At 43.3% G+C, this 25,811-nt stretch overlaps 1 protein-coding gene across 14 annotated transcripts in view; it reads right to left on the reverse strand.

The window, feature by feature from the left end:
• The window catches only part of DCDC2C (doublecortin domain containing 2C), an 86,362-nt gene that overhangs the window by 32,458 nt on the left and 28,093 nt on the right, over positions 1-25,811 (reverse strand). For 12 of the 14 annotated variants that reach the window (XM_053285930.1, XM_053285931.1, XM_053285933.1 and 9 more), the window contains 4 exons: positions 21,612-21,660; positions 14,917-14,952; positions 10,381-10,552; positions 8,403-8,503 (listed from right to left, as the gene is read on the reverse strand). In XM_053285930.1, the coding sequence (XP_053141905.1) occupies positions 8,403-8,503; positions 10,381-10,552; positions 14,917-14,952; positions 21,612-21,660 (358 nt within the window). The remainder of the gene's footprint in view (positions 1-8,402; positions 8,504-10,380; positions 10,553-14,916; positions 14,953-21,611; positions 21,661-25,811) is intronic. The other 2 variants (XM_053285927.1, XM_053285929.1) reach the window with 2 other exon arrangements.

Genomic DNA, 25,811 nt, shown 5'->3' on the forward strand with positions numbered 1-25,811 from the left:
TGGATCATCCTGGCGCAAAATTTTCTTAGCAGTCTGTACTAGCCTCTCTGCTTCTCCATTTGCCTGAGGGTAGTGAGGTCTTGTAGTAACATGGTTAACGTTAAATGACATGCAAAAGAGCTTCAGTTCTGCTGCTGTAAACTGAGGTGCACTGTCTGCCACGAGTTCTTCTGGGATGCCAAAATGGGCAAAGGTGTTCTTCAGTTGTGAAATGACACTGTGACATGTGGTAGTGAACAAGGAAAGTATCACAATATATCTGGAAAAACAGTCTATGATGACCAAGTAATGCCGGCCTTGAAATTCACACAGGTCTGCTGCAAGTCTCTTCCAAGGTCTAGTAGGCAAGCGTGTGGAAATTAAAGGCTCTTTTCGTTGAATTGGTCTATTCCTTCTGCAATAATCATAAGATGAGACCTTGGTCTTTAAGTCATTTCCAATACTGGGCCACCATACCATCTGCTTGGTACGCTCACGGCATTTGGTTAAGCCCTGAGGGCCTTGGTGAATAAGGTCTAGGATTTCTTTCCTCATTGTTTGTGGCACAACAATATGATTTCATTTTGTTATTAGGCTATCTGATTCACTGACTTGGCCATGTTCACCAAAGTACCACTTAGATAGCTGTGAAGTGTCATTGGTATTCAGGCCACCCATTTCTGATATACTTACTGTAAGACCTCTTGAAGTTCTAGATAATGTTGAGTAGCTGTTCTGATCTGAAGATGCCACTTTTCAGATGTTTCAAGTGAAGCAGAAGATGTGTACAGAAGATGTACACATCAGAAGATGTGTACAGCATCAACATAAGCTTGTAGCTCCTCCTCTAGGTCATAGGAGTTTTCCTGCTGTATGGGACTATGTGATAAAGTGTCTGCAAGTACAAACTTTTTCCCTGGAACATATTCAGTTATTGGGTTGAACTTCATCATTCTTAACTGCCCTAAGCCATTAACAGTCCTGAGCCATTTTTGGAAAGGCAGTATAGAAACCAAATAAATAAATAAATAAATAAATAATTCTTATCAAAAGACATTGGCATTGTAGTGGTGCTTGATCCAAATCTTTCCCCTTTATTAGGGTCACCAAGGGTTTGTGATCCTGAGCAGTCTGAAGGATAGTAGACCACACAAATATCTGTAGAATGTTTCGCATGACCAAACACTGGCTAGACATTCTTTCTCTATCTGTGCATACTGTTGTTCTGTTTTTGTAAGAGTCCTAGAGCAGAATCAACCAGCATCCACTCTGGCCTGTGTAACTGGAGTAGAACCCCACCCAGTCCATAACTGCTTGCATCAGCACTAACCACTGTAGGCTTGTTCGGATCATAGAGGTGCAAACCTGGGGCATTTGAGATCATGACCTTTATTTTCATAAAGGAGGCCTCTTGATCTGGCCTCCAGCTCCAGGATGTATCGGATGTATCGGTTTAGTGGCTGTGTCTCTGTGGAGAGGTACTGCAGGTATCGACTGAGATAAGTCACCATTCCTAGAAAGCATCTCAATTCAGTGACGTTTGTAGGTGCTTTCAAGTTTCTAATGGTTTTTACTTTCTCAGGTCATGGTTTCATACCCTGGTCTGTAATCACTTGTCCTAGGAACTCCAATTCAGTTTGGCGGAAAGTGCATTTTTCTTTGTTTAGTTTAAGCCCAGACTCCTGGATCAGTTTTAGAACAAGCATTAGAGTTTTATCCTGCTCTTCTAGTGATGTGCCATGTACTAAACTGTCATCCATGAAAACAATGGCCCTTTTATGCCCATAAGGAGTTCTGTCATCTTCCTCTGGAAGATCTCGGGAGCACTGGTGATCCTGAAGGGCAAGCACTGGAAACAGAATCTCCCAAAGAGTCTTATAAATGTTTTTGGGTTTTTTTATAACCCACAAACCTTTGAAATGACTCACTTTCCTGCACCAGAAGCTTTCACCTTTGACAATCCTGCTGCCCAGTACAGCAAATGAAGAAGGCCATTGATCAATGGAATGACCATGTCCGGTGAAGATAGGACAGAACGTACTTCACATCCAGAACATGCCAGGCCGGCTCTTCATCTCAAGTTGGTGAGGGAAAGAATACCAGAAGGCAAATGTCCTGCGAAACATAGTATTGGGACACCACCTTAGGTAAGTATTGACACAAACACAAGAGTACTTTATCCTGCTGGAAGGATGAGGGTCTGCTCTGAGGGGTCTGTCCTGCTCTGACACTCGCTGGGCTGAAGTAATTGCCAGCAGAAAAGCTGTCTTAATGGTAAGGTACTTTAAGGGGCATGTAGCCATGGGCTCAAATGGTTTGTGCATGAGTGAAGTCAGGACCAGCTTCAGATTCCTAGGAGAAGCCAACCTCAGAGTTGGAGGAAATAAGCACAATAGGCCTTTAAAGAACTGTTCATAGAGAAGGTATAGGTGCAAGACATGTAAGTTTTTTGGCAACATTTTGGTACTACGCCCTGTTCCTGTCAGACTGCGTCTGGTGACTCCCCTAGCACCTCTGAAGAGTGTAGTTCTCCGCTGCTGGGCAGCCGGCCAGCAGGTCATTACACTGGGGTTGATTCCTTCAGAGGTTGTGCATACATTAAATCATACAAATTTTGCCTTGTAGGAATGTTGTGTCTATGGCGTTCTGGCTTCAATGATGACCCTTAACCTCCAGGTTCCAGATTACTGGGGGGTGATCCTCCAGACGGTGAGGTGGAGACTCTGCATGAAATTCAATCCCCTGTTCTCTGGTAAGTAAGACGTGATCGTTGGGCAGAGGCAGATGCTGCCCCTTCGACAGAGTTAGGAGTGTAGAGAACCAGGCCTGTCGGGGCCACCAGGAAGCGATGAGAATGCCATCTGCATGTTCTTCCTCGATCTTCTGAAGTACTGTCAGTATATGGCAGCAGAGGAAACATGTACAAAGCTCTTTGTTCCATGGTAGTAGAAACACATCCCCTAGTGACTGGGGCCCGTGATCTGCTCCGCTGAAGAATTGTTCACACTGTTTGTTTTCTCCGGTGGCAAACATGTCTATGTGTGGGTCCCCCCATTGGCGGAACAAACTCTGCACTATGGAGTGGTCTAGAGTCCATTTGTGGGACTACATTTGTTCTTTCCAGCTCAAGGAGTCTGCCTATACATTCTCTTTCCCTGCTATGTGGATAGCAGATGGCCAGATGTGATGGCGGAGGCACCATTTCCATATGTTGATGATGAGCTAGGACAAGGTAAGTGAGCAGGTGCCACCTTGATGGTTCAAATTTGATTTCACTGTCACACTGTCTGTCATGACCAGCACAGACTTGCTGGTTAGGAGCAGCAAGAATGCCTTCATGGCCTTCCAGATGGCTAGGAGCTCTAGCCGATGGTTGTGGTAACAGAGTTCATGGTTGGTCCAATGGCCTGCCACCCTGTGGCTGGCGCAGTGTGCGCCCATCCCGAGTTGGAAGCATCCTGTGTGAGTGTCAGAGTCGATAAGGGCTGCATGAATGGACTGCCCTCTTGAAGACTGGAATACCTGGACCACCAGTGGGCAAAGTTTAGCAGTTCCTTTGGGAGCAAGTTTGGTACGAGGATGGTCCTCCTGCGGATGGAACATCAAAAGGAATCATTCTTGCAGTGGCCGCATCTGAAGTCATGGTAGTGGCAGGACGCTGGTAGTGGGCGCCATGAATCCCAGCATCTTCTGTATGGAATGCTCCAAATGAGTGTTTGAGGCAGGAATTCGGTGGGCCATTGCTCTGATGTTGATCATTCTATGTGACAGGGACACAAGCATAGTTTGTGAGGTGAGTATTGTGCCCAGGAATTCTATCAGCCTTGTAGCAGTCTATTTGGACTTTTCCCAGTTTACACATAATCCTAGATTGCTCAGTGAGGTGTTGATATGCTGCTGTAGTTTCTCTTTGGTTTGAGCCACCAAGAGCCAGTCATCTAAGTATGGAAATAGGTGGATGGCACGCTGTAGCAGGTGTGCCACCACCATGGCCATACATTTGGTAAAGACCCTTGGTGCTGTGGAAAGGCCTTGTATTGATAGGTTCTCTTCCGAAAGCAGAAGCAAAGGTATTTTCAGTGGTTTAGATAGATTAAGATATGGAAATAGGTATCCTTGAGGTCAATTGCCACAAACCAGTCATTGTGGAAAAGACACTGCAAAAACTGGCCAAGAGTGGTCATGCGGAAGCGATGGGGGCAAATGAAACTGTTGAGGCTTCGTAGATCTAGGATAGGGCTTAAGCCACCATCTCTTTGGGGGATTGCAAAGTAGCGTGAACAAAACCCCAAAGTAGTGTTGCTGTGTACAGCTTTCACGGGGAGAGTGCGTACTTCCTGCTGCAGGGTGGGGGCAACTGCGTACTTTGAATTACTGAGAAGGGTGGAAGAGTGTGGAATTCTACTGTGTACCCCATGCAAATAATGGCTAAAACCCACTGATCCATAGTGATGGACTGCCATGCTTCTGCATAAGGGAGGAGCATGGAGCCAAACAGAGTGTCAGGCTCTTTTTGCATAGGATGCCTTGGTCTTTGGGGTGGTCTTTTGTGTTTGAGCACCTGTCTTCCAAAAGGAACTATAAGAAATATACCTATTCCTCCTTTGCTCTTGGTGACGGAATGATTGTTAAGAAGATCTCTGCTGTGGCTGTGAAAGCCAAGGGCATTGTTTGGATGGCCTCTGCTGGTATACAGTGGGTATAGGAAAGAATCACCCCCTTTGATAGACCTTAAATTCTGGTTCCCTTACATCCTGAAAAGAAAACATAAAGAAAATTCCCTTCACCAGCTGTACTTATCCAATGCAACCTATAACATCCAACTGAAAAACATCACAATTACAGTCCAGAAAAAGTGTCAGAAATAAAAAACAAGAATTACTGAGATTGAAAAAGGATCACCCCCCCCCCCAATGTCAATATTTTGTTGAACCACCTTTTGCTTTAATAACAGCCTTGAGTCTCTTGGGATACTTCTCTATCAACCTTGCACATCTAGACGGAGCAATATTTGTCCAGAACTGTTCAAGTTCGGTCACACTGGATGGTAGGTGTTGGTGGACTGCTATCCTCCCTGGATCCAGTCGGCCCTCCAAACTGGATGGAAGAGCAAGGAGGAAACTGGTAAGAGAGGTTACCAAGAGGCCAATGGCCACTCTGAAGGAGTTAAAGGACTTCATGGCAAAGAGTGGTTGTTCTGTGCATGTGACAACAATTTCACGAGCGCTCCACAGATGTGGCTTGTTCGGGAGGGTCGCAAGGAGAAAGCCACTTCTCAAGAAAGGCCACATTAAAGCTCGTTTGAGCTTTGCCAGAAGGCACCTTGAAGATTCTGAAGCCAAATGGAAAAAGGTCTTATGGTCAGATGAGACCAAGATTGAACTATTTGGCCTCAACACCAAACAGTACACCTGGCGTAAATCCAACACAGCTCACCATCCACAACACACCATACCTACAGTGAAGCATGGAGGTGGCAGCATCCTGTTGTGGGGGTGTTTCTCTGCCTCAGGGACTGGGGCTCTCGTTAGGGTAGAAGGAAAAATGGATGGGGCAAAATACCGTCAGATTCTGGAAGAAAACCTGCTACCCTCTGCCAGACAGTTAAGGATGGGCAGAAGATTCACATTTCAACATGACAACGATCCGAAGCACACAGCAAAATTGACCACACAGTGGCTGAAGGAGAAAAAAGTGAACGTCCTCATGTGGCCCAGTCAGAGCCCAGACCTAAATCCCATAGAAAATCTGTGGAGAGATTTGAAGATAGCAGTCCACCAACACCTACCATCCAATGTGACCGAACTTGAACAGTTCTGTATGGAGGAGTGGGCAAATATTGCTCCGTCTAGATGTGCAAGGTTGAGAAGTATCCCAACAGACTCAAGGCTGTTATTAAAGCAAAAGGTGGTTCAACAAAATATTGACATTGGGGGGGTGATCCTTTTTCAATCTCAGTAATTCTTGTTTTTTATTTTTGACACTTTTTCTGGACTGTAATTGTGATGTTTTTCAGTTGGATGTTATAGGTTGCATTGGATAAGTACAGCTGGTGAAGGGAATTTTCTTTGTGTTTTCATTTCAGGATGTAAGGGAACCGGAATTTAAGGTCTATCAAAGGGGGTGATTCTTTCCTATACCCACTGTAACTGTATATCCATCAATGTAGCTGTTGTCTTCATCTTATGGATCCTTTCCGGCATATCATCTCTCTCCTTACCAAATAGGTTTTCTCAGTTAAAGAGGAAGTCCTCAATCTATATTTTCATTTGAGATGAAAGAGAAGTTGACTTTAGCCATGCATTTCCCTGTAATGCAGCAGCCACAGCCATGGTTCTGGAGCCACAATCTACCTCAATTCAAGCAGTGTAGCTGTTGCTTGGTGGTTTGTAAGCCTTCTGAAGAGAACATCATGGTGGCTTCCTTTTGATCAGGTTGAAGCTGCTGAATATTCCAGCTTCTCCAGAAGGAAATGAGTATAATGTGCCATGCACCCTTGGTAATTAGATATGCATAACTGAAGACTTGCAGTAGCGTAAATCCGCTTGCCAAATGAATCAAGCTTATTTCCATCCACATCAGATGGTGTAGACAATAGTTTTTGCTTAGCACTTTGCTGGGAACACTCTACCACAATTGAGTTGGGTTTGAGGTACAAAAAAAAAAATAAAAATAGGATGCATCGCCTTGGTGTATCCTACAGGGGTTCTCTAATTTCTTAGAATTAGGGTGAACTGACACTGGATTATTTCAAGCACCCTTGACCACTTCAGTGATGGTGGGCAGAAGTGGCAGAGATACTGGTGTTGTAGATGCAGATTGGATGAGTCCAAATACAGGGTCTGCTATGTCTTAACTGGTTTGCTGTGTTTCTAGTTCTAAGGCTGAAGCCATATGCTGGATCTGTTCAGTGTATGGTCTATAGTCCTCAGAAGAAGCATGGATCTTATCTGCACCCATGAGATCATCTGAGTGTGGAGAATCAGGCAGTAGCTCTGGTTCCTTAAGTACAGAGGATATGGTGTCTCTGTCTGAGTCAGGCATTGTCCTGACAGGGGCACCCCCTATGTCCTTCTGCACGGGCTTATTCGGCTGAAGAAGCGCCAAAGGTTTTAGTGGCTATCTGATTTAGGAGTAATTTGGGTGTTCTTTTTTGTTCTAGGTTTAGGTGGTGCCACCTAGGTTTAGATGGTCAGTGTCTTGGTCCTCTTATGGGATGATAGAGACCTTGATCTGGAACGGGACCCATAACACCTTGGACTGTGTCCATAGTGATGGTATCTGTCCCTCCCCTCTGCTCCCCAGTAGGTATGTGACCTTGGACAATATACTTCAGGCCTTGGTTCCACCCATATTTACTCAAGTTGAGGTCTATGGAAGTCTAATTCATAACATTCTGGGGAGGCTCTATAGAGATATTCTAGGGCGTAATAAGATCTATCCCTCAACCAGTGCTTAATAGAGAGGGAGCAGTATGAACCAAAAATGCTAAGGAAAAAGCAGAAGAACAAGGAGAAAGATAGAATGAATAAACAAAAATAATAAGGGGCAAATTATACAATCCTTATCTCCTCCCCGCCCCAGCTCTTTCCCATGTAAAAACATGACAGAAGGACCTCCAAAATTGCTATCGTGGTGATCAGAAGACTGAGGGACGCAATCAAGTGTGTATAGTGTCATCAAGGAGGTTACCACCAAAAACATAACAGCTCTAGAGGTGCTGTCTACACAGGCACAGACATCCTCAGTGTTAAGGACAATGAGACCACTTACAAAAATGTATGGTTATTCAGGAGAGCGGGGAGGAAGAAGTTAATCATAAACCCTGCTTAATTTGTTGTCTAGAGTTTGTGTGAAGAGGAAGAGATGGGGGACTGGTTTTTTGACCATTACAAGAGCCACCCTGGTGTTTTACAGCTGCTTCCCTCATAAACACAAAATGATATTATGCAGATTTAACTAAGGGTTTATTCAGAAACAACTCAATTTCCTCCTCCTCCTTTCCCTCCTTTTTTCTTTCTGACTCCACCCCCACACTCTCTACAGAATCCCCACTGGGACAAACTTCTCAACAACAAAACATAAAACATTACTAGATAGAATACAACACCCAGCTTTAACTTGAGTCATGTGGGCTGGTCATTCTACAGGTTGGAAAGTGAAATTAAAGCCGGGATATGGCAAGGAGAGATGGAGAGAAAGAGAAAGAGAGAGAGAGCTGCAACCTGTTCTGCATGTACCTGCCCTGTCCTCTGCCCCACACCCAGCCCCTGTGGCACCGGCTGCCACAGCTTAAGTGCACTGAAATTTGTCTGTATTGTGCCCTATCATTCCTGTCTAGGTTTTCCCCTAGCAAAGGCAAGTGGAAGGGAGAGTTGCTTTAATCAATTCATTCAAGAACCAGAAATGTGTTTTGTGTCTACCTGCTCAATAGGTAGGTCCACTTGCACATCTTTATCGTCTGGTATATCTTTAGCCCCTTCAAATTCACTTCGGTGCTTACCAGCTTTATAGACACTATGTCCTGAAAAATAATTGGAAATCAAGGGTTTTTAAAAAAAATACTAATAACTAGCTATCCTATACTGTGAAAACAATTGATGCAAACATTCTATCAAGTCATAGGCATAGCTGAAATTGAATATTTATTCTGCTGAACAAAAGTGAAAAACAGTGAAAATCACTACCTTGTTTACAAATGATGGCCAACCTAATGCATTTTACAATTTTGAAATGTTTTGTTTCTGCACTGAAGAGCTTTAATGATAACACTAGAAAGCAGCAAAAAACATTATACAAAGTTGTACATGTCAGCTGATGAAAATGCTGGATTGTATTCAGAGTTGTGTAAGTGAAAGGAAGTTCATGCAAGGAAGGAGTTGGGTTGCGTTCCAGGGGGAAGGGGAATTTCTGAAAATTGATTTGTGAGAGGAATTCCACATGTAGAAAATATTCCACTCAGTTTTCAGCAATTCCCACCTCCTCCTGCTGCCCTCATATCCTATCCCATCCCATTCCCAAGGGACTTTAAGGTTTTTCTGAGCATGGGAACATATGGGACAGAGAAGTTTCCTTCTGCTCACGCAACTCTGGATAAAAACCCATTTAAATTACTAAATGTTCCAGCCTCACCTACAAAGAGAAACCAGCAATTATTTATGTGACTGTAGAAAAATAATTAAAATTTTAAAAAAAATCATTAATAAGGATCTTTCATTTAATTAAAAAAATGAAAAGGATAAATACACATGCATCTGATCATAAACATGATAATGGGAAATGGAAAAGTGGGGGGGAGTATCATGCAAACACCCCATTTCCTTCCCTCTATTCTTTGGTTTTCTATATTGCTACCGTGGTGGGGAGAAATCAGGATTGTACCCATGGTAAGGGAGGAGGTGTTAACTCCTTTAAATGCCTGGTCCCAATTAAAATCACACACACACACACACGAGACTAGGGAGATAGGGACTACACACCAGGCTGCATGTGTGGAAGCAGAGTTGCTGTTCCACTTGAAGTGGAAAAGCAACAGCTGTGTACTGCTGAAACAACCAAGTCTGGAAGTGGCCTAGTTACCAATTAAGATATAGAAAGCTGCTTTGTGCTGTGTCCATAGGTCCATCTAGCTTGGCATTGTCAACACTGGCAGAAGCTCTCCAGGGTCTCAGACATGTGTCTTTTCCAGCCCTACACAGAGGGCAAGTTCAGGCGACCAGCCATAAGCCAGGTCTGTAAGTCAGTGACATCTTGGGAAAATGCTGGGACACAAGAGGCAGGCATAACATCTGAACCCGCCCAAGTCCAGTCCTGCGCTGTCCACCTGCCATTTTACCAAGATCCTCTGCCTGACTTCTGGATCTTAGGTATGAAAGTCAGTAAAACATCAAGTGGAGAATCTCCATGACCAGACTTGGGCAAGTTCAGACGTCAGACCCACCAGGAGCACTCTCTCTCTTATATCCCATCATTTTACTAAGATGTTACCAGCTTACACACCAGGCAGCAGTCATCTGAACCTGTCCAGAGAAGCCTGGAATTTAACCGGAGACTTTCTGCATACAACACATGTGCTCTGTTCCTGAGTTACAGCCTCTCCCCAAGTTCTTTAGATTGTGGCTATTAGTAACATAAAATATATGTTTAACAAAATAAAAATATATAAAAGTGAACCTGGGTACAGGATTCCTCCAATGCTGGGCACAGATTGGCAGTGTACTACTGCATTGCATTGAACATAATGTTCAACAGGGCTACTGAGTAAACTTATTCTGGCTCAAACAGCTGCTGTGTAGATTTTAGAAACCAAAGCAAGTACAGAGGATTAATAAGATCAGTACATGAACACTAAGCTTATGCTACTATGCTATCTTAGGTACCAGATACTGTATTTCATGTTACCATCATCAGATGACAGTGTTGTAGGAGCCCTTTCAGGACTTGCCTTCTTGGATCTTGCAAAATAAATTGAAGGCCTATCTCCTCCTCCTCCTCCTCCTCCTCCTCCTCCTCCTCCTCCTCCTCTTTCTCTTTCTGTCTCTCTTTCTCTTTGTTTTGGTGGCTGTATGGGAGACTGAATGAAACACAAACATCCAAAAGATGGATCTATTGCTTTACAGAATTGTGGCTAACAACTGATCTAATAACATGCTAACATTCAGAATGTAGGACAGTTCAGTACTGAAGAAGTCATTCTTAAAAAGCACATCTTTCCGACATATATTTTGGGCACTGCTGTTGTTGGATTTAAATGTCAGTGCTCTTATTTCTGTGACCCATGCCAGTGCAGAGGTGATTGCTTAATCACAATTAAGCAGTCAGGAAAAGGCTGTGAGATCCCTTCCTCTCCCTTCTAGGCTATGAATTCCCACTGCCAGGCTTAACAGAGGGAAAGCATTACTTCAGTAGCAACATTAACCATGATTAAGGATAGTCAGGGTTCCTGCTTTATCAAGATTTGAATTAACCCATTGTTTAAGGATGGTTTGGTTTCAAATCCTGGATTAAGACAGGAACTTGGCTAGCTCGAACAACAGTTAACATCACTACTGACATAATAATTAACCACAGTGAAGCAGAGTGCATGAATTGCCACACCAGAAGAAAAGCAGTATGGGAGGGAACACATTTCATCTCATGGCCTATGCCTGAATAGGGGTGTGTGAACCGGATCAAAATTGAGCCAGCTTGGCTTGAAGACTCGAGCTCAAAACAAACCAGGCCCATAAAGAATGGAGCCAGTCCAAGGTTGAGCCAAGCCTAGTTCAGTTGAGCCAGCTCGAAAGTGGCTCGATGGCTTGAGCAGCCATTTTGTGGAGGGTGAGTGGGGGTGGCCATTTTGTAACACAATGTGTCACTTCTCCCTATTGGCTGCCCTACCATTGCCCTGACTGGCCAGATGTTTCCTCTGCTCTGGGTGGCTTGCCATCACGCCATTTAGAGCCAATGTTGTGGCAACTGTCACCCCATTGGCTGGGGGGGGGAGGGATGAGGGGGTTGCAGCAGCAAAGGAGGGAGATTCAAATTGTATTTAAGGACATCCCCTGGCCTTATGAAATCACTGTTTCTCGGAACTGCTGAGAGAGCTGTTGCCTGATTGCGTTTGCTGAGTGGAGTCTCTGATCTTCACTGAGGTTTGCCTTTGCCTGCTGCTTGGATTATTTCCCTAATATTTTTTTCTTGGATGTTGTCTTCCCTGGCTGTCTGTTTGTATTTATTATTTTAAAGCAGAGCTGTGCCTGTGGCCTGCTGCCTGCCCAGCCTGCTGCCTGCCCAGCCCCAGCCACCCAGACTCTTGGTCCTTCAGCCAATTTTTTTTTTCCTTTAATTTTATTTTTCCCTTAAGCTGCTTGATTGTAATTTATATTTTTTAAGTAGCTTTTCCTGGTTCCTCCTCCTGCCTGTGCCTGCTAGCCAGCCAGCCAGGATCTGGGCCCGGGCCCACCTTCTGGGGCTTTGGCCCTGTTCTCGGTGCTCTTTGCCTGCTGCAATTTATTTTATTTTTTTAACTGCTCTGCGTGAATGACTGGGCCTGAGTAACAGAGACAGAGAGAAGCTTTTCGCTCTGTTTGTATTTTATTTCCAATTTCTTTTTGGTGAGGGGGGACTTTTGGCTTGGTCAAACTTCCTTAAGCTCTTCTTTAGTTTTTCTTTACATGCTTGCTGTTTTTGTAGTTTGTGTTTCTAGTTTGTCAAGTTTTGGTTAGTTTGTGGGGTCTGTAGTTAGGTTTGTGGTCTGCTTGGGTGGTGGTGTGTGTAGGTAGGTGTTTGGCTTGCTGAGTCTAAGTTTGTAGTTTGTTGTAGTTGTTAGTTTGGTTTGTGCACTGCTTTCTTGAAGCCCTGGTTAAGTTTGTGTTTTCCCTGTAGTCTGTGGTTGGAATTTTGGGTAGCGGTGCACCTCGGTACTTCAAAGTGGGTTGCGTGGCAGGGCATCATGGGTTCTGCCTACCACACAACCCACAAGGCAGTAGGGCTCTCAGGTGATTTTTTAAAAAGAGGATTTTTAGAGATTTTCCTGGTTTTTATTTCAACCATAGGGAATAATGGGTATTCAAAGCAGGCCCATAATTCCCTGCAGGTAGTGCCTAGGGACACCAAAATGGGTTGGGTGTTAGCGGCCCCACGTGTGCCAACTACCACCCAGCCCACAAGGCAGTAAGGCACTCAGGTAAATATTTTAGGAATTTTAATGTATTGAAGATTCTCGGTTGTGAAATAACTTCTTATGTCACAACCAAGAATCTACACTGTGTGTATATTCTCAGTTGAGAAATGACTTCTTCAGAAGGAAACCTTTTGAAGAAGTTATTTCACAACCAAGAATGTACACACAGTGCACATAGGATACACTTCTTCATAGGGATTCCCTATGTTATTTCACAACCGAGAATCTACAATACATACCTGAGTGCCCTACGGCTTGCAGGTTGGGTGGTAGTTGGCACCGGGGCCCTACCATCCCACTTCTTTTGGTGCCCCTGGGTGCTGGCTGTGTAGAATTATGGGCCAGTTTGAATCCCCATTATTCCCTATGGCCGAACTTTTCAAACCAGCTCTAGCATGGTTTGAGCTCAGGCCAAACCACAGGCCGGCTCAACAGAACCGATATTCAAGCCAGAGAACTGGTGGCAGAATTGGTGGCTCAAGCCGAATTCAAACTTGAACCGAACCAGGCAAACCGGTTTTGTGCATACCTCAATGCCTGACAGTTTAACCATGATTAAGCAATCAGTAGCATTACCTCTGCCCTCATCCACTATGCCTATACTACTTATTCAGGAAAGGAGAGAAAACATGCTGAATTCTCCAATTGGTTTCTTCCTTGGTCAGAGCTGCAGTGACCCTCCAGCAACCTTTTCTTGATCATGAAGGAAAGAAATTGAGCATAATACCTCCCTTCTGCTGGATATCTGCTTGCTCCACTTCTCTGCTCTACCCAACTACAGGGAGGCATTGAGGGTTCAGGACTGTGTGCCAGTACAACAAGAACAAACCTAAATCCTTGAATGGTTTAGGATTAGGTTACCTTGCACCTCATTAATCTGGGCAACTTCACATGGCTGCTGGCAAGTCTGGTGCCCGGGAAAATGTCATGAATGGAGAGAGAATGCTCCCAGCAGATGTGTCACACAAACCTGCCAAGTCCGACTCCCAAGCAATCTGCCTGACATTCTACTGACTTTCGCCCAACATTTTCTGTCCGCTTGGAACCAAGATCTGATGTTGGATGGAGAAAGTTGGTAGAACATCAGGTGAGCAGCTTGGGGATCGGACTTGGGTGGGTTTGCATGACACTCCTGACAGGAGCACATGCTCTCGGTTCCTGACATTTTCCCAGGAACCAAACTTGCCAGCAGCCATGTGAATCTGCCCTCCGCCACCGGCTACATTGTGCATTGGATGTCTTGTTCCATGTTCCTTAACTATCAGAAATTGTGTAACTGGACTCCAGTTGCCAGGGATGCAGGACAAAACCTTTTCTGTACCCTGCTTCTGGAACTCTTTGCTCTACAAGGCACATCTACACCCTTCAATGCTAGCATTTTGTTGGCTGTTGAAGACATCTTTATTTAGCCAGGCACTTAATATTAGCTGACTGAAGTGTCATCTTCCTTACATTCTATTTTATATACTGTTCTGTTCTGACAGGTGTTTGATTTTTAGTTTAATATGACCTGTTGTGTTTTTATTTGTAATTTTAGTAGTGAGTTGCCTTGGGGGTCATTGCAAGGGCCAATAGGAAATATAAAAGGCTGAACAAATACATTATATATATAGAGAGAGAGAGGGTGGGGAACATTTTAAGAAATCTTTTCTCCTTCTGTAACTGGCACTGCAACTGATAGTAAGAAACCAGGCTCTCTCTCCTGGGGAACAGTAGCTGGCAGTTCTCTGAACCTGTCAGTTCTCAATAACAGAAAAAGAAGGTATGAATCAGCATTGAGACACAACTGTTTCCTACTTCCAGATATAATTCTTCTGCTGGCTGAAGCCAAGTACATTGCACAATTTGGGAAGAATTTCATGTGGAGACTTTGGAGTCAACCACAGCTTGTCGTAACCTTCAAGTGAATAAGGAACCCCAAAATCTCTCTGTATCTCAACCAACTGCCACCACCTACAACAATTAAACCAAGGTTAGATAAGAATCTTATAGAAAAGAAATGACTGGACCCCATGACTTGTGAGACTAAAAAGGGACTCCTTTTGACTCCTGAAGTGAAATCTCTGGGTTAAAAACACAGAATCAGCAACAATGTAGAGTTTGGAGAGAAAAGATAATTTACCAGCATGGTCTCATTGTAGTAAAAAAGTAAAACTTACACTTACACTTACACACACACACACACAGTAAACAGATATTATAAGCAAATTAATAAGGATAGAACAACCAGCAAAAACATTTCCAAAGGAAAAGAATAGCAATTGTTTTACTACCTGAATATATGGTGAGGATCCCACGTGGCCTTGCTTCTTAATTGTAAACAAAAATAAAAATCCAAATTCAAGTCATCGGTTAAGTGAAAATGGCTACAAGCACACCTTAACCTGCAGAAAACAAAGGTGACTCTAAGGAGAGACCTCCCCCTCCCCTGTAAGTCCCTTGTGCTTCCTTCCTTGGAGGAAACATCCCATAAGATCACTCATCTCCCAGAGTAAACTAGAGAACTGAGCAAACTCCATTCCTTATTTTAGCCAGAAAACATTGGCTGACATCCTAACACTGAGGGCCAGGGATAGGTTTCTATTTTAACAGAGGGGCTTCTAGAATGCAGAAAAGCTCAAAAAGTATTTACGTCATTGCACAAGAGCATCTGTGCTTTGGAAGCATGGGGGCTAGCATGGTGTGTATGCTGATGGTAGGAGCAAATCTCCTTGGAAGAGATTTAGGGAAAGGAGCAGATTTAGAGAGGAAATGGGATAAACCTGTGAAGTATTCTTGCAATCACCACTGGAAATGCAGAAAAACAGACATTATATTGGGCTATCACAGTGTAGAAGTAACTCATGTTAGCCATCCCCAGAATATTCATAAGAATATAAGAACAGCCCTGCTGGATCAGGCCCAAGGCCCATCTAGTCCAGTATCCTGTTTCACATACTGGTCCACCAGAGGCCACTGGGGGCCTACAGGCAGGAGTTGAGGGCATGCCCTCTCTACAGCTGTTACTCCCCTGCTACTGATATGCAGTGGCATCCTGCCTCTGAGGCTGGAGGTGGCCTATAGCCCTCTGACTAGTAGCTGTTGACAGACCTCTCCTCCATGAAGTTATCCAAACCCTTCTTAAAGCCATCCAGGTTGTTGGCTGTCACCACATCTTGTGACAGAGAATTCCACAAGTTGATTATGCGTTGTGTGAAAAAGTACTTCTGTTTGCTGGTCCTAAATTTCCCAGCAATCAATTTCATGGGTTGACACCTGGTTCTAGTGTTATATGAAGGGGAGAAGAATTTCTCTCTATCCACTTTCTCCACACCATGCATGATTTTATAGACCTCTGTCATGTCTCCCTGCAGACGTCTTTTTTCTAAACTAAATAGCCCCAGGTGTTGTAGCCTTGCCTCATAAGAAAGGTGCTCTAGGCCCCTGATCATCTTGGTTGCCCTCTTCTGCACCTTTTCCAGTTCTACAATGTCCTTTTTTAGATGTGGTGACCAGAACTGTACGCAGTACTCTAGGTGCAGTCGCACCATAGTTTTGTATAAGGGCATTATAATATTAGCGGTTTTATTTTCAATCCCCTTCCTAATGATCCCTAGCATGGAATTGGCCTTTTTCACTTTCAACACTGCTTGGCTGTTTAGACTAGGGATGTGCACGAAACAGGATGTCCCCCTTCCCCCGACGGCCTCTGTAATTACCCCCTCCGGCACGTTCTTTGGCCTCTTCAGGCCTCTGTAGCTCAGCACATTGCCCAAAATGGTGACCAATGCACATGCACAAATGGTCTCTGCGAGGCCCTGGGACATGCCAGGCCTCACAGAGGTCATTTGCACATGAACGGCAGCCACCATTTTCTTCGCTGCTGCGCCAAACTACAGAGGCCCGAAGAGGCCAAAGAACCGGCCAAACAGGCTGGAGGGGTGATTACGGAGTCCGACAGAGTGAGGGGGAACCTCAGCAGACCACCCCTACTCCCCCAAGGAACTCCCCCCAAAAGGGAGAAAGGTTAAAAAGAAATTAACCCCCCAAAAAAATCGTGAATCCCCCAAACTATCGGGGGTGTTCTGTCCGATGTTGGACCAAACCAGGGGTGAAGGATTCAGTTCGACCTGAACCCATCAAAACGAACCGGTTTGACATCGAACTGGTTCAGGGTCGAACCTGTTTGCACATCCCTAGTTTAGACAACAAAATAACTGATTTGCCAGCACAGACATACAACTCCAAGCAATTTCAGACTGTTTGAAATGAAGCTTAGGCCTCAAAATGGAGCCTTTTTTGACCAACTTGTGCAGATGTCACTCAGGTTCTCCACACTTCACTTCTCCCAAATTCTTCTGTATTACTCAGCATATTACAACTTCTGTAAAAGCACTGTAGAAATGGCAAAATAGAGCTACAGTTTTTCCAAATAACTGCTGATGCTTGAATCAAGGATGGTCAGTTAGCAAACTTCAGGCAGTATCACAATGTGCAAGATTATTCCAGCTACCCTTGTTACAGAGCAGTGCTTATATTTTCTGAGAAATTGAGTGTTAAATGGGAAACCCCTAAGCTCTACCTTTCTTCAAATACCATGCCTGTCTCCTTCAATAAAACAAGATAAGGTAAGATTGTAGGGAAAAACATAGCTATGTACCCCACTCTGGGCTCCTTGGGGAAAGAGTGGGACATAAATGTGTAAAGTCTGTACAGGGAAACCTCGCTATCCGCGGATCCGACATCCGTGGTTTTGCATATTTGCAATCAGGTAACTGACACCCAACCTTGGCATATGCAGAAAAATGACATTTTAAAAAGGTTAATTCTGCAAATCTGCAGGTTCAGTGTGACCAGAAATGACCTCCGAGGTCATTTCTGACCACCATTTTGAGCACAGCAGCCATTTTGTGGCTCATTTGCATGAAAAAAAATTATCACAATTTTTCACCAAAAAATAGTGGAATTGGGCAATGGCTGAATGGGGGAGGAGCACTGCTGGACATCTGGGGACCTGCAGAGCATAGTACAACACTTTGTTTCTTGAATTTAGCAAGCTTTTAGCATTTTTTAGCCTTCCCCGCCCTCCTGCCAGGAACTTAACCCCCTGGGTCCCATTGATGCAATGACTCGGTATCCACCGTTCCATTAACTGCAGTTGTAGCAGAGAACAGAACCCCCGCGGATAGAAGGGTTCACCTGAAGTTCTCTTTACTGGGGATTGAGCAGGTTATTGTCATTGAGCAAAATACTATGGAACGCATAGAGCTGATGCCTGGAACACAAGCAAACCACAGCAACAAAATCTAAGCCCTAGGGATGGGGCTGCAGCTCAAGGGTAGAGCATATTTTCTTCATTCGGAAGATACCAGTTCAATCTCTGGCATCTCCAGAAAGACCACCATCTGAAACTCTGGAGAGCTGCTGCAAGTCAGTATAGACAATTCTGACCTAGAGGAACCAATGGTCTGACTCAGTAGAAGGTAGTTTCGTAAGCCCTCACTGTGTGCTGTTGCCTTTCCCCTCTCACTTCTCATCAGCTATTCATTTGTTCCTTTAATGGCCTCACTCCTATATTGGTAAAGCCACTATCCTTCCTGCAGCAAAAATATCTTCTCCACGAACAGGTGGCCACTCTCCACCACCTCCCTTCTGCCACAGGCTCATAAAGGGGAATGACCTAATCCTCCGAGGCATGACAACAGTCCTCCATTGGATAGTATGAGAATTGACCAGTTGCAAGCTGTAGGTGAAATTTGTAAACTTTTGAGGCAGGTACCCCTACTTTAAATGAAACCACATTATGATATAAACTGATTGGAAGAATTCTCAGTACATTTTAAAACCATTCCAAAATCATTTGATAACCAGAAAAAATAGTTTGAAGTGCCAAATGGATGAACTGTTCAGCAAGTCCACATGAAGGAAAGTACCGATCTAGTCTAAATCAATCCATCTAGGTATAACAAAACTGAAGGTGCATGCAAAAGACATCTGGCTGTTTCCCCCAAGTGAATCTCATCATTCGAGTGGGAGCCAGTGGTCTCCATCATAGGACATACTTGTAATCTCAACATTTATTAAAATGGAAGATTGACTAACATTTGAACTCTGATATAGCCTCTTTATGATCTTGATTGATGACAGGGAATGTTTCACATTTATTGTGAGATACTCCCTTGTCCCTGGAATTACTAATCTAAAATGTCAGCTCTGAAGCATACATTCTTCTCTGAACTTTATGTGGTCTGGCTTAATGTATTCAACTGCTATGGTTTATTAGTATGTCCCTATGATGTACTCACCCCGCTCCCATGAAACAAAAGCCACATGCTAACCTTATCTTTTCATCTATGACACCATTTCTCTAGGGAAGGGGGATTTTCAGTACTTCTTACAGATGGGTCCCCATCCCCAACGCCAAAAAAAAAAGTGTCTTATACTGTGTTCAAATTATGCCCATTGTTTAATAATTATGTTAGGCAAAATACATGTATGTTATAAATGAATAAAAGTTTTAAAAATCTATGCATGTGCAACTATTTCTTTACATTACAGGTTTTAATATTAACATGGCAGTATACAATACAGAAATGGAATACATAAATCATTTCCTATTGCTATTTTCTGAACCATTTCTTCATCTACAGTTTTACTACCCTAAAAGCCTACTGCAAAAGCAAAATAAGCAGGTAAACAAGGATGTAATCCACAAAAGTACTCCACTGCCCTTACACTAACCTCTTCCCTCCCCTGCACCAGTGGAGACAGATAAGCCCTATAAGTCCTAGAATACCTAAGAGCATAATACCAAGTGCGGTTTGTACCACTATTGATGCCATTACGTTCCTGACTAAGAGTCACAAGCTGTTTTCTAGCACTGCATCTCTCTGGCTGTCAGATATGTCTGGGACTTGCCAGGTCTTGGCTACCTACACTGGCATGAGGGAGGGTGCAATTGCATTGACACTATGACACATATTCATGCATCACACTATCGGGAGGGGGGAAATTCAAAGAGCTGCCAGAGAGGGTGATGGATTGGGATTAATAATATACTCTGTCTTTATTACATAGACAACACCAAGTATTAATTACCTTGCAAGTTCTTCCCATAACTCAGCTTCAAGAGAAAATATATGCACTTACTTGCATACAGGAAAAACTACCAAGAGTCATTTTGCATTTAGACCTAACAAATTTATAGCGGCATAAACTGTACTTGGCTACATCCTAATTTATCAGTTGCAACATCTAGTAACTTCTGGAGAAGTAGCTGAGTTGCAGCAAAAACAATTCTACTGCTCTACCCTGCTGCTGATCTGAAAATCTCCACTGTTCAGCAAAGACAGTTAAAGCGCAAACTCCTGTGGTGAAAAGTGATGGAATCAGAATTTATCTAGAGATCTGATGCTATTTGCTCAGGACCACTTTACTTCTACACTTGTGTATCATCACAGTCTACTCCTTTGATTTCAGTTACATACAGATGTTGCAGCCTTCTGGTTGAGCAGGAGCTATGGACTGAGGGAAGGTCCCTGGTGGAAACCCGGCTCAGCCATGAATGTGGAAGCCTTAGGCAACCCAGGATGTCTCACAAATGTCATTTTCTTTTACTATTCGACATTTGATGTTAAAACATTCCCCATCTCACATTTTATTCCTTCTCAATATAAATAAATCTAGAGTAATTGCAAGAACGTAAGATTCACCCAAATGAAAATGGCCCAAAATCAATCACAACAGAAAAACGGGATTATAATGTTAAGATTTGGAAGTATTTTTAAATTAACTGTTTTTAAAAACATATTTGCATCTTGTTTGCTACAGGAGGCAAAAAACTGAAATCAGCCTTTGAAATAAAATAAGACTGTAGTATATATCTCATTTCAATTTTCACAGAAATTTTGCATTAAAATTGAGTATGAGAAGTATACTGAACTCACTTTCTCCCCTGTACATTTACAGGGGAGAAAGTGAGACAAGGGGGCTACTCTAGGCAAGGCCTTCTTTTTCCAGCCACTAAAGATCTCCCTTAACACATAAACACCCAACAGGAACTAATCTCCATCCACTGCCTGCTTACCAGACAGTGCACAACCTGAAGATGACCATCACCCCTGAACTCCACAGTTCCTGGTTTAAGAGCCTGAATTGAACTGATAACCAATAAGCTGAATTTATTTGTTAATAGCAATGGCCCAGATTTAATGAACTACTTCAGGTGTATACAAACGTTTGGACATGCCCTGTAGGAGATTTGCCATGTGGCACAGTGGACTGCTGTTTGGGAAACAAAGCTCAAAGTCCCCTTTGGTGCACAGGACTAGCTGGATCCCAGTATAATAATCCCCAGCTTCAATAACACTGACATCTCACGCAGAGCTCCATGCAGGCATCAGAACTTTGGACTGGGGAACTGGGATTGTAACCGAATGACACCCTGGATTTGCAAACTAAAACTCAACTGAAGTTTGTCAGTTCAGCAGCAGGCAGGCATTAATGCAGATTTTAAAAAGAAACATCATTCAGGCCCAGCTGGGTTTCAGTTAAAGGGCTGGTTCACATAACCAGTATGGAGAGGAATACAAACTAAGCCTGCACATGCCCTTCTGTCTTTGGCTCCGTCCAGTGTGGAGCCATGACGGTCCTCATTTCGGTAAACACAGCTCTGCAGCTTCCTGTGAAGTCAGGCTGTGGTGTAATTCTGGCCCACAAGCCAGGATATGAAACCATAGTTTAAAGTCATTTCACAATGTGGCTTGTAAGCAAGAATTAAACCACTGGTTTTGGCTTTATACAAGTCGTGGAATCATGGTTTAACAAGCCAGGATGTCTGGTGATGTGCAAAATAAAGAAGAAAGGGAAGACGAGGGAAGGAGCATATGGGTTTGGTTTGCATTCCCAGTCAATAAGCCATGGTTTATAAATTGTGTAGCCCTTCCCAACATGTTTTAAGCCATTATGTCTCACAACATTTTATTCTCACCTTTTTGGCGGGGGACTTCTGTAGAAGTGCAGTTGAGTCAGAATAACTCCTAAAATACAAAATATAATTTACTGAGTAAATATTTATCAGTGTAAAATTCAATATTGTTATATAATCATCTTGACTGAAAACACTCTAAAGAAACACATTCTCTTTAAAGGTAACACAGACTACCCAAGTACTGCCCAATGTATACAATCAATATCAAATCGGTAAAACAAAGCCCATTACAATGTCAATATTGAACACGAACAAAAGAAAAACACTATTATGGAGACATAGCACAGGGTTCTTATACTATTCCCTGATATCGTTTAGCAGCTAAAGATTTAAAGAAAGTTATGAACCTGACTTACATTAGCTTCCTTGATACTTTGGCATCCATTTTTAAAAGCTGCAAACCCCATTTTGAGAAGCCAACAAAGTTGCCTAAAGGTATGTGGATTAGTTGTTTGTTACTATGACAACAAAAGCCTACCTCTTCCCCCTTTCCTGCTAACTGGGCAAAGAGGCACCCTTTTAATGTGGTGATTATTTAACAAGGGGATTATTTAACTGGCCCTATCCACCCCCAGCACAATACCTCCAGTGACTGTTGCTGGTGTCTATTTTATGGTTTCTTTTTAGACTGTGAGCCCTTTGGTGACAGGGATCCATTGTATTTATTTATTATTTCTCTATGTAAACTGCTTTGGAAACCTTTGTTGGAAAGCGGTATTATAGATAGATAGATAGATAGATAGATAGTTTCCATCCATTGCTCAAGTGCCTTTGACTTGCTCTAAAAGAATGTCCCAATTACTGGTCAGGCTGAACCAAAGGTAGTTCAAGCATCTTCCTGCTACCTTTGTTAGCATAGGGAATGGGACCTATTAGCAAAAGCCTCCTTGATTGTCTTTTACATTTTTAATGTAATCTCTTATACATTTTTAATTGTTATAGGGATCCAGAGGCAGGGATTAGGGGCAGTATTCCCTCTAAAGTGTGTGTGCACTCACACTTTTTTGATGTCACTCAATTAATTTTAGATCCCGCTCAGGTTGAATCAGGAAGGCCCCACTCTGAATGCATGTGCGCACACACTGCCTTGATACTGCCAGCAAGAACAAAATTCATTCCATACACAGATGAAAAAAAATTAGAGAGAACACTGATTGGGGGTGTGGGGGGGAACTTTGGAAGAATTTTTAAAAGGTAAGCCCAGGAATCTGCTTTATGTTACCTGAGATTTGCATGAGAACACATGGATGACTGGGTTGGAAAACATGGGAACCATGTGTTCACAACCGTTCTAGATTTATTTGGTCAAAATGTGGATGCTTTGGAGCCTGCCACTGCAAGACAGTGAGGTTGTTCACATGATCATAAAACCTAGGCTGTGGAGGGCTGGAGGGGGAAGGCAGGATCGCTCCTACCTTCCCCCACATGACTGCAGAGATCCTCCAGCCGCACCGCTCACCTGCCCACACGATTGCTGCTGTGGCAAACGGTGAGCCAATCTGGAGGCAGAGGAAACAATGCTCGCCCTCCAGAATCCCACAATGCACCATGTGAGCAGCAGGGTATATTGTGGAAACATTAAAGGCTGGGACACTCCTTCTCCTGGTCTCTTTCATTTCAATGGCTGTTGGCAGCCCGGCTGCCTACACAACTGGTCATTGAGGGAGAAGGGCGTGACACTCTCTTACCCCACTTTCAGACCAGGTAAAAACCTAGACTTCCCAACCAAGGCGTGCCAGGACTGCTTTTGATCCCAGCGGTTCTCAATAGCAGATCTATCTGGGTAGAGCTACACTAGCCCAGGTAGAGCTAGTCATGAGAACGACCTCAGTGTAATGTAGTGGTTAGAGTGTCAGACTAGGACTATAGAGACTCAAATTCAAATCGCTGCTGCGAGAGTCATTTCGCTTGCTTTACCATACCAAAACCATTTTGTTAGTTTGATACTAGAGTTGTTTGAGCAGAAATGCTTTGCAAGGAGAAAACAAGACAAGAGGCTTAGCACTGCAGGCAGGCAATGGCTAGCTTGAGGTTTTGGCTTGAAATAGGTTTTGGGGGAAAGGAGATTTGAATAACGCTTTAAGTAGAAAGTAACAGCAGCTGCGCTTTGCACAATCATGTCGAGAGCAATCTAATCATGCAGGGTAAATATGGTCTGTAACTTTCTTGTTTTAAAGTACATGTGTCAATGTCCAACTAAGTGATTGAAAATGTTTTAGCAACTTGAGTCCAATTATGTAACTTCCTCTTGACCAGATAAGACGGTGTGATGTACTTTGCAAGTGGTCTTTGCAGCTTGATCAGGTTTGTAACCTGTGTGGGCTCTCTCTTTCAGATTTTCATCTGAAACTGTCATTGTATCAATAAAGCAGTTACTTGAATTATCAAAACCACAACGTGAAGGCGGCATTTCTTCCACACTGCTCAGTCATGATGCTTATTGGGTGACCTGAGGCCAGTCACTTTCTTTCAGCCTAACCTACCTCACAAGGCTGGTGTAAGGATAAGCAGATGTTTTTTTAAACCAACATATTTATTTTTAATGCTGTGTAATTTCTCAAATAAAAGCTGATAAAGGACCATGTCCATTTTAAAAGAGCAATTATGCTGTCTTCCAGGCAATCTTTTTTTATTATGAGCACCTGTTACTATTGTTTAGTAGTATTGTTGTAGTATTGTATTGTTGTAGCATTGTTGTAGTAGTATTGTTTTGTTTATTATTAGCACCTGTTACTATGGCCTTGGATTTTACTATGTCCTTAAATTGTTTTATTACAGTTTGGTTTCAACTATACTGCTGAATTTTAATCGTACCTTGCTTTGGGAATCAACTGATTGAAAAGTGGGCTAAAAATTACCCCAATGAATGAATGAATGAATGTTCAAAAACAACAACCCAAAACATGGAAACACTTCCACAGCAACTGGCCTGGTAAGATGCACAAAATTGTCTACCTTGTTATCAAAGTCATAAATGCCACGGTGCTCAAATATTCAAGGAGCATTTAAGTGCATTGTTAGCTTCATTCTCTGCCTCCCTCCACTACCTCCATCCCTGCATTAAAAGCTAAGAAGGCTCTCACATTTGGGAAAGCCCTGGGTGCTGTACCCTTACGTCGTAAGGAAGGTGCTGTAGGCCCCTGATAATCTTGGTTGCCCTATTCTGCACCTTTTTCAGTTCTACAATGTCCTTCTTGATAACAGTGACCAAACTGCATGTAGTACTCCAAATGTGGCTGCACCATATATTTGTATAAGAGGGTTATGATATTAGCAGTTTTATTTTCAATCCCCTTCCTAATGTTTCCAAGTATGGAATTGGCCTTTTTCACAGCTGCCGCACACTGTCAACACTTTCAATGACCTATCCACCACAACCCCAGTCACTGGTCAGTCACTGACAGCTCAGACCCCATCAGTGTATATGTGAAGTTGCAGGGAGGGGTTTGCCCCAATGTGCACATTGAACTGCATCTGCCATTCTGTTGCCCACTCCCCCAATTTAGAGATCCTTTTGGAGTTCCTCACAATCTGTTTTGGATTTCACTACACTAAATAGTTTGGTGCAGTGTTCCCTCTAATAGGGATTTCCAGATGTTGATGACTACAACTCCCATAATCCCCAGCCAAAGGCCATTGCAGCTGGGAATTCTGGGAGTTGTAGTGAACAATATCTGGGAACCCCTGTTAGAGGGAACAGTGGTCTGGTGTCATCTGCAAATTTGGCCACATTGCTGCTTACCCAAATTCTAGATTATTAAAACGCACTGATCCCAGAACAGATCCCTGCAGGTCCCCAATTCCTGCCATTTAGAGAACTGTCCATTTATTCCTACCCTTTGTTTTCTGTCGATCAACCAGGTACCAATCCACACATGGACCTGTCTCCATATCCCATGACTGCTAAGTTTCTCAGAAAGCTTTTTGAAAGTCCAGGCATTCTGTGTCAACTGGATCACCTTTATCCACACACCTGTTGACACTCTCAAAGAACTTCCAAAGGTTGGTGAAGCAAGATTTAACTTTGTAGAAGCCATGCTGCATCTCAGCAGGGCCTGTTCTATATGCTTAACAGTTTTATCTTTGAGAATGCTTTTCATCAATTTGCCCAGCACAGACATTAAGCAAGCGGGCCTGTAATTTCCCAGATCCCCCCAGATCCCTCTTTTGAAAACTGTTATTATATTGGCTACTTTCCAG

This window comes from Hemicordylus capensis, chromosome 1, assembly GCF_027244095.1.
Source record: "Hemicordylus capensis ecotype Gifberg chromosome 1, rHemCap1.1.pri, whole genome shotgun sequence".
Lineage (NCBI taxonomy): Eukaryota > Metazoa > Chordata > Lepidosauria > Squamata > Cordylidae > Hemicordylus > Hemicordylus capensis.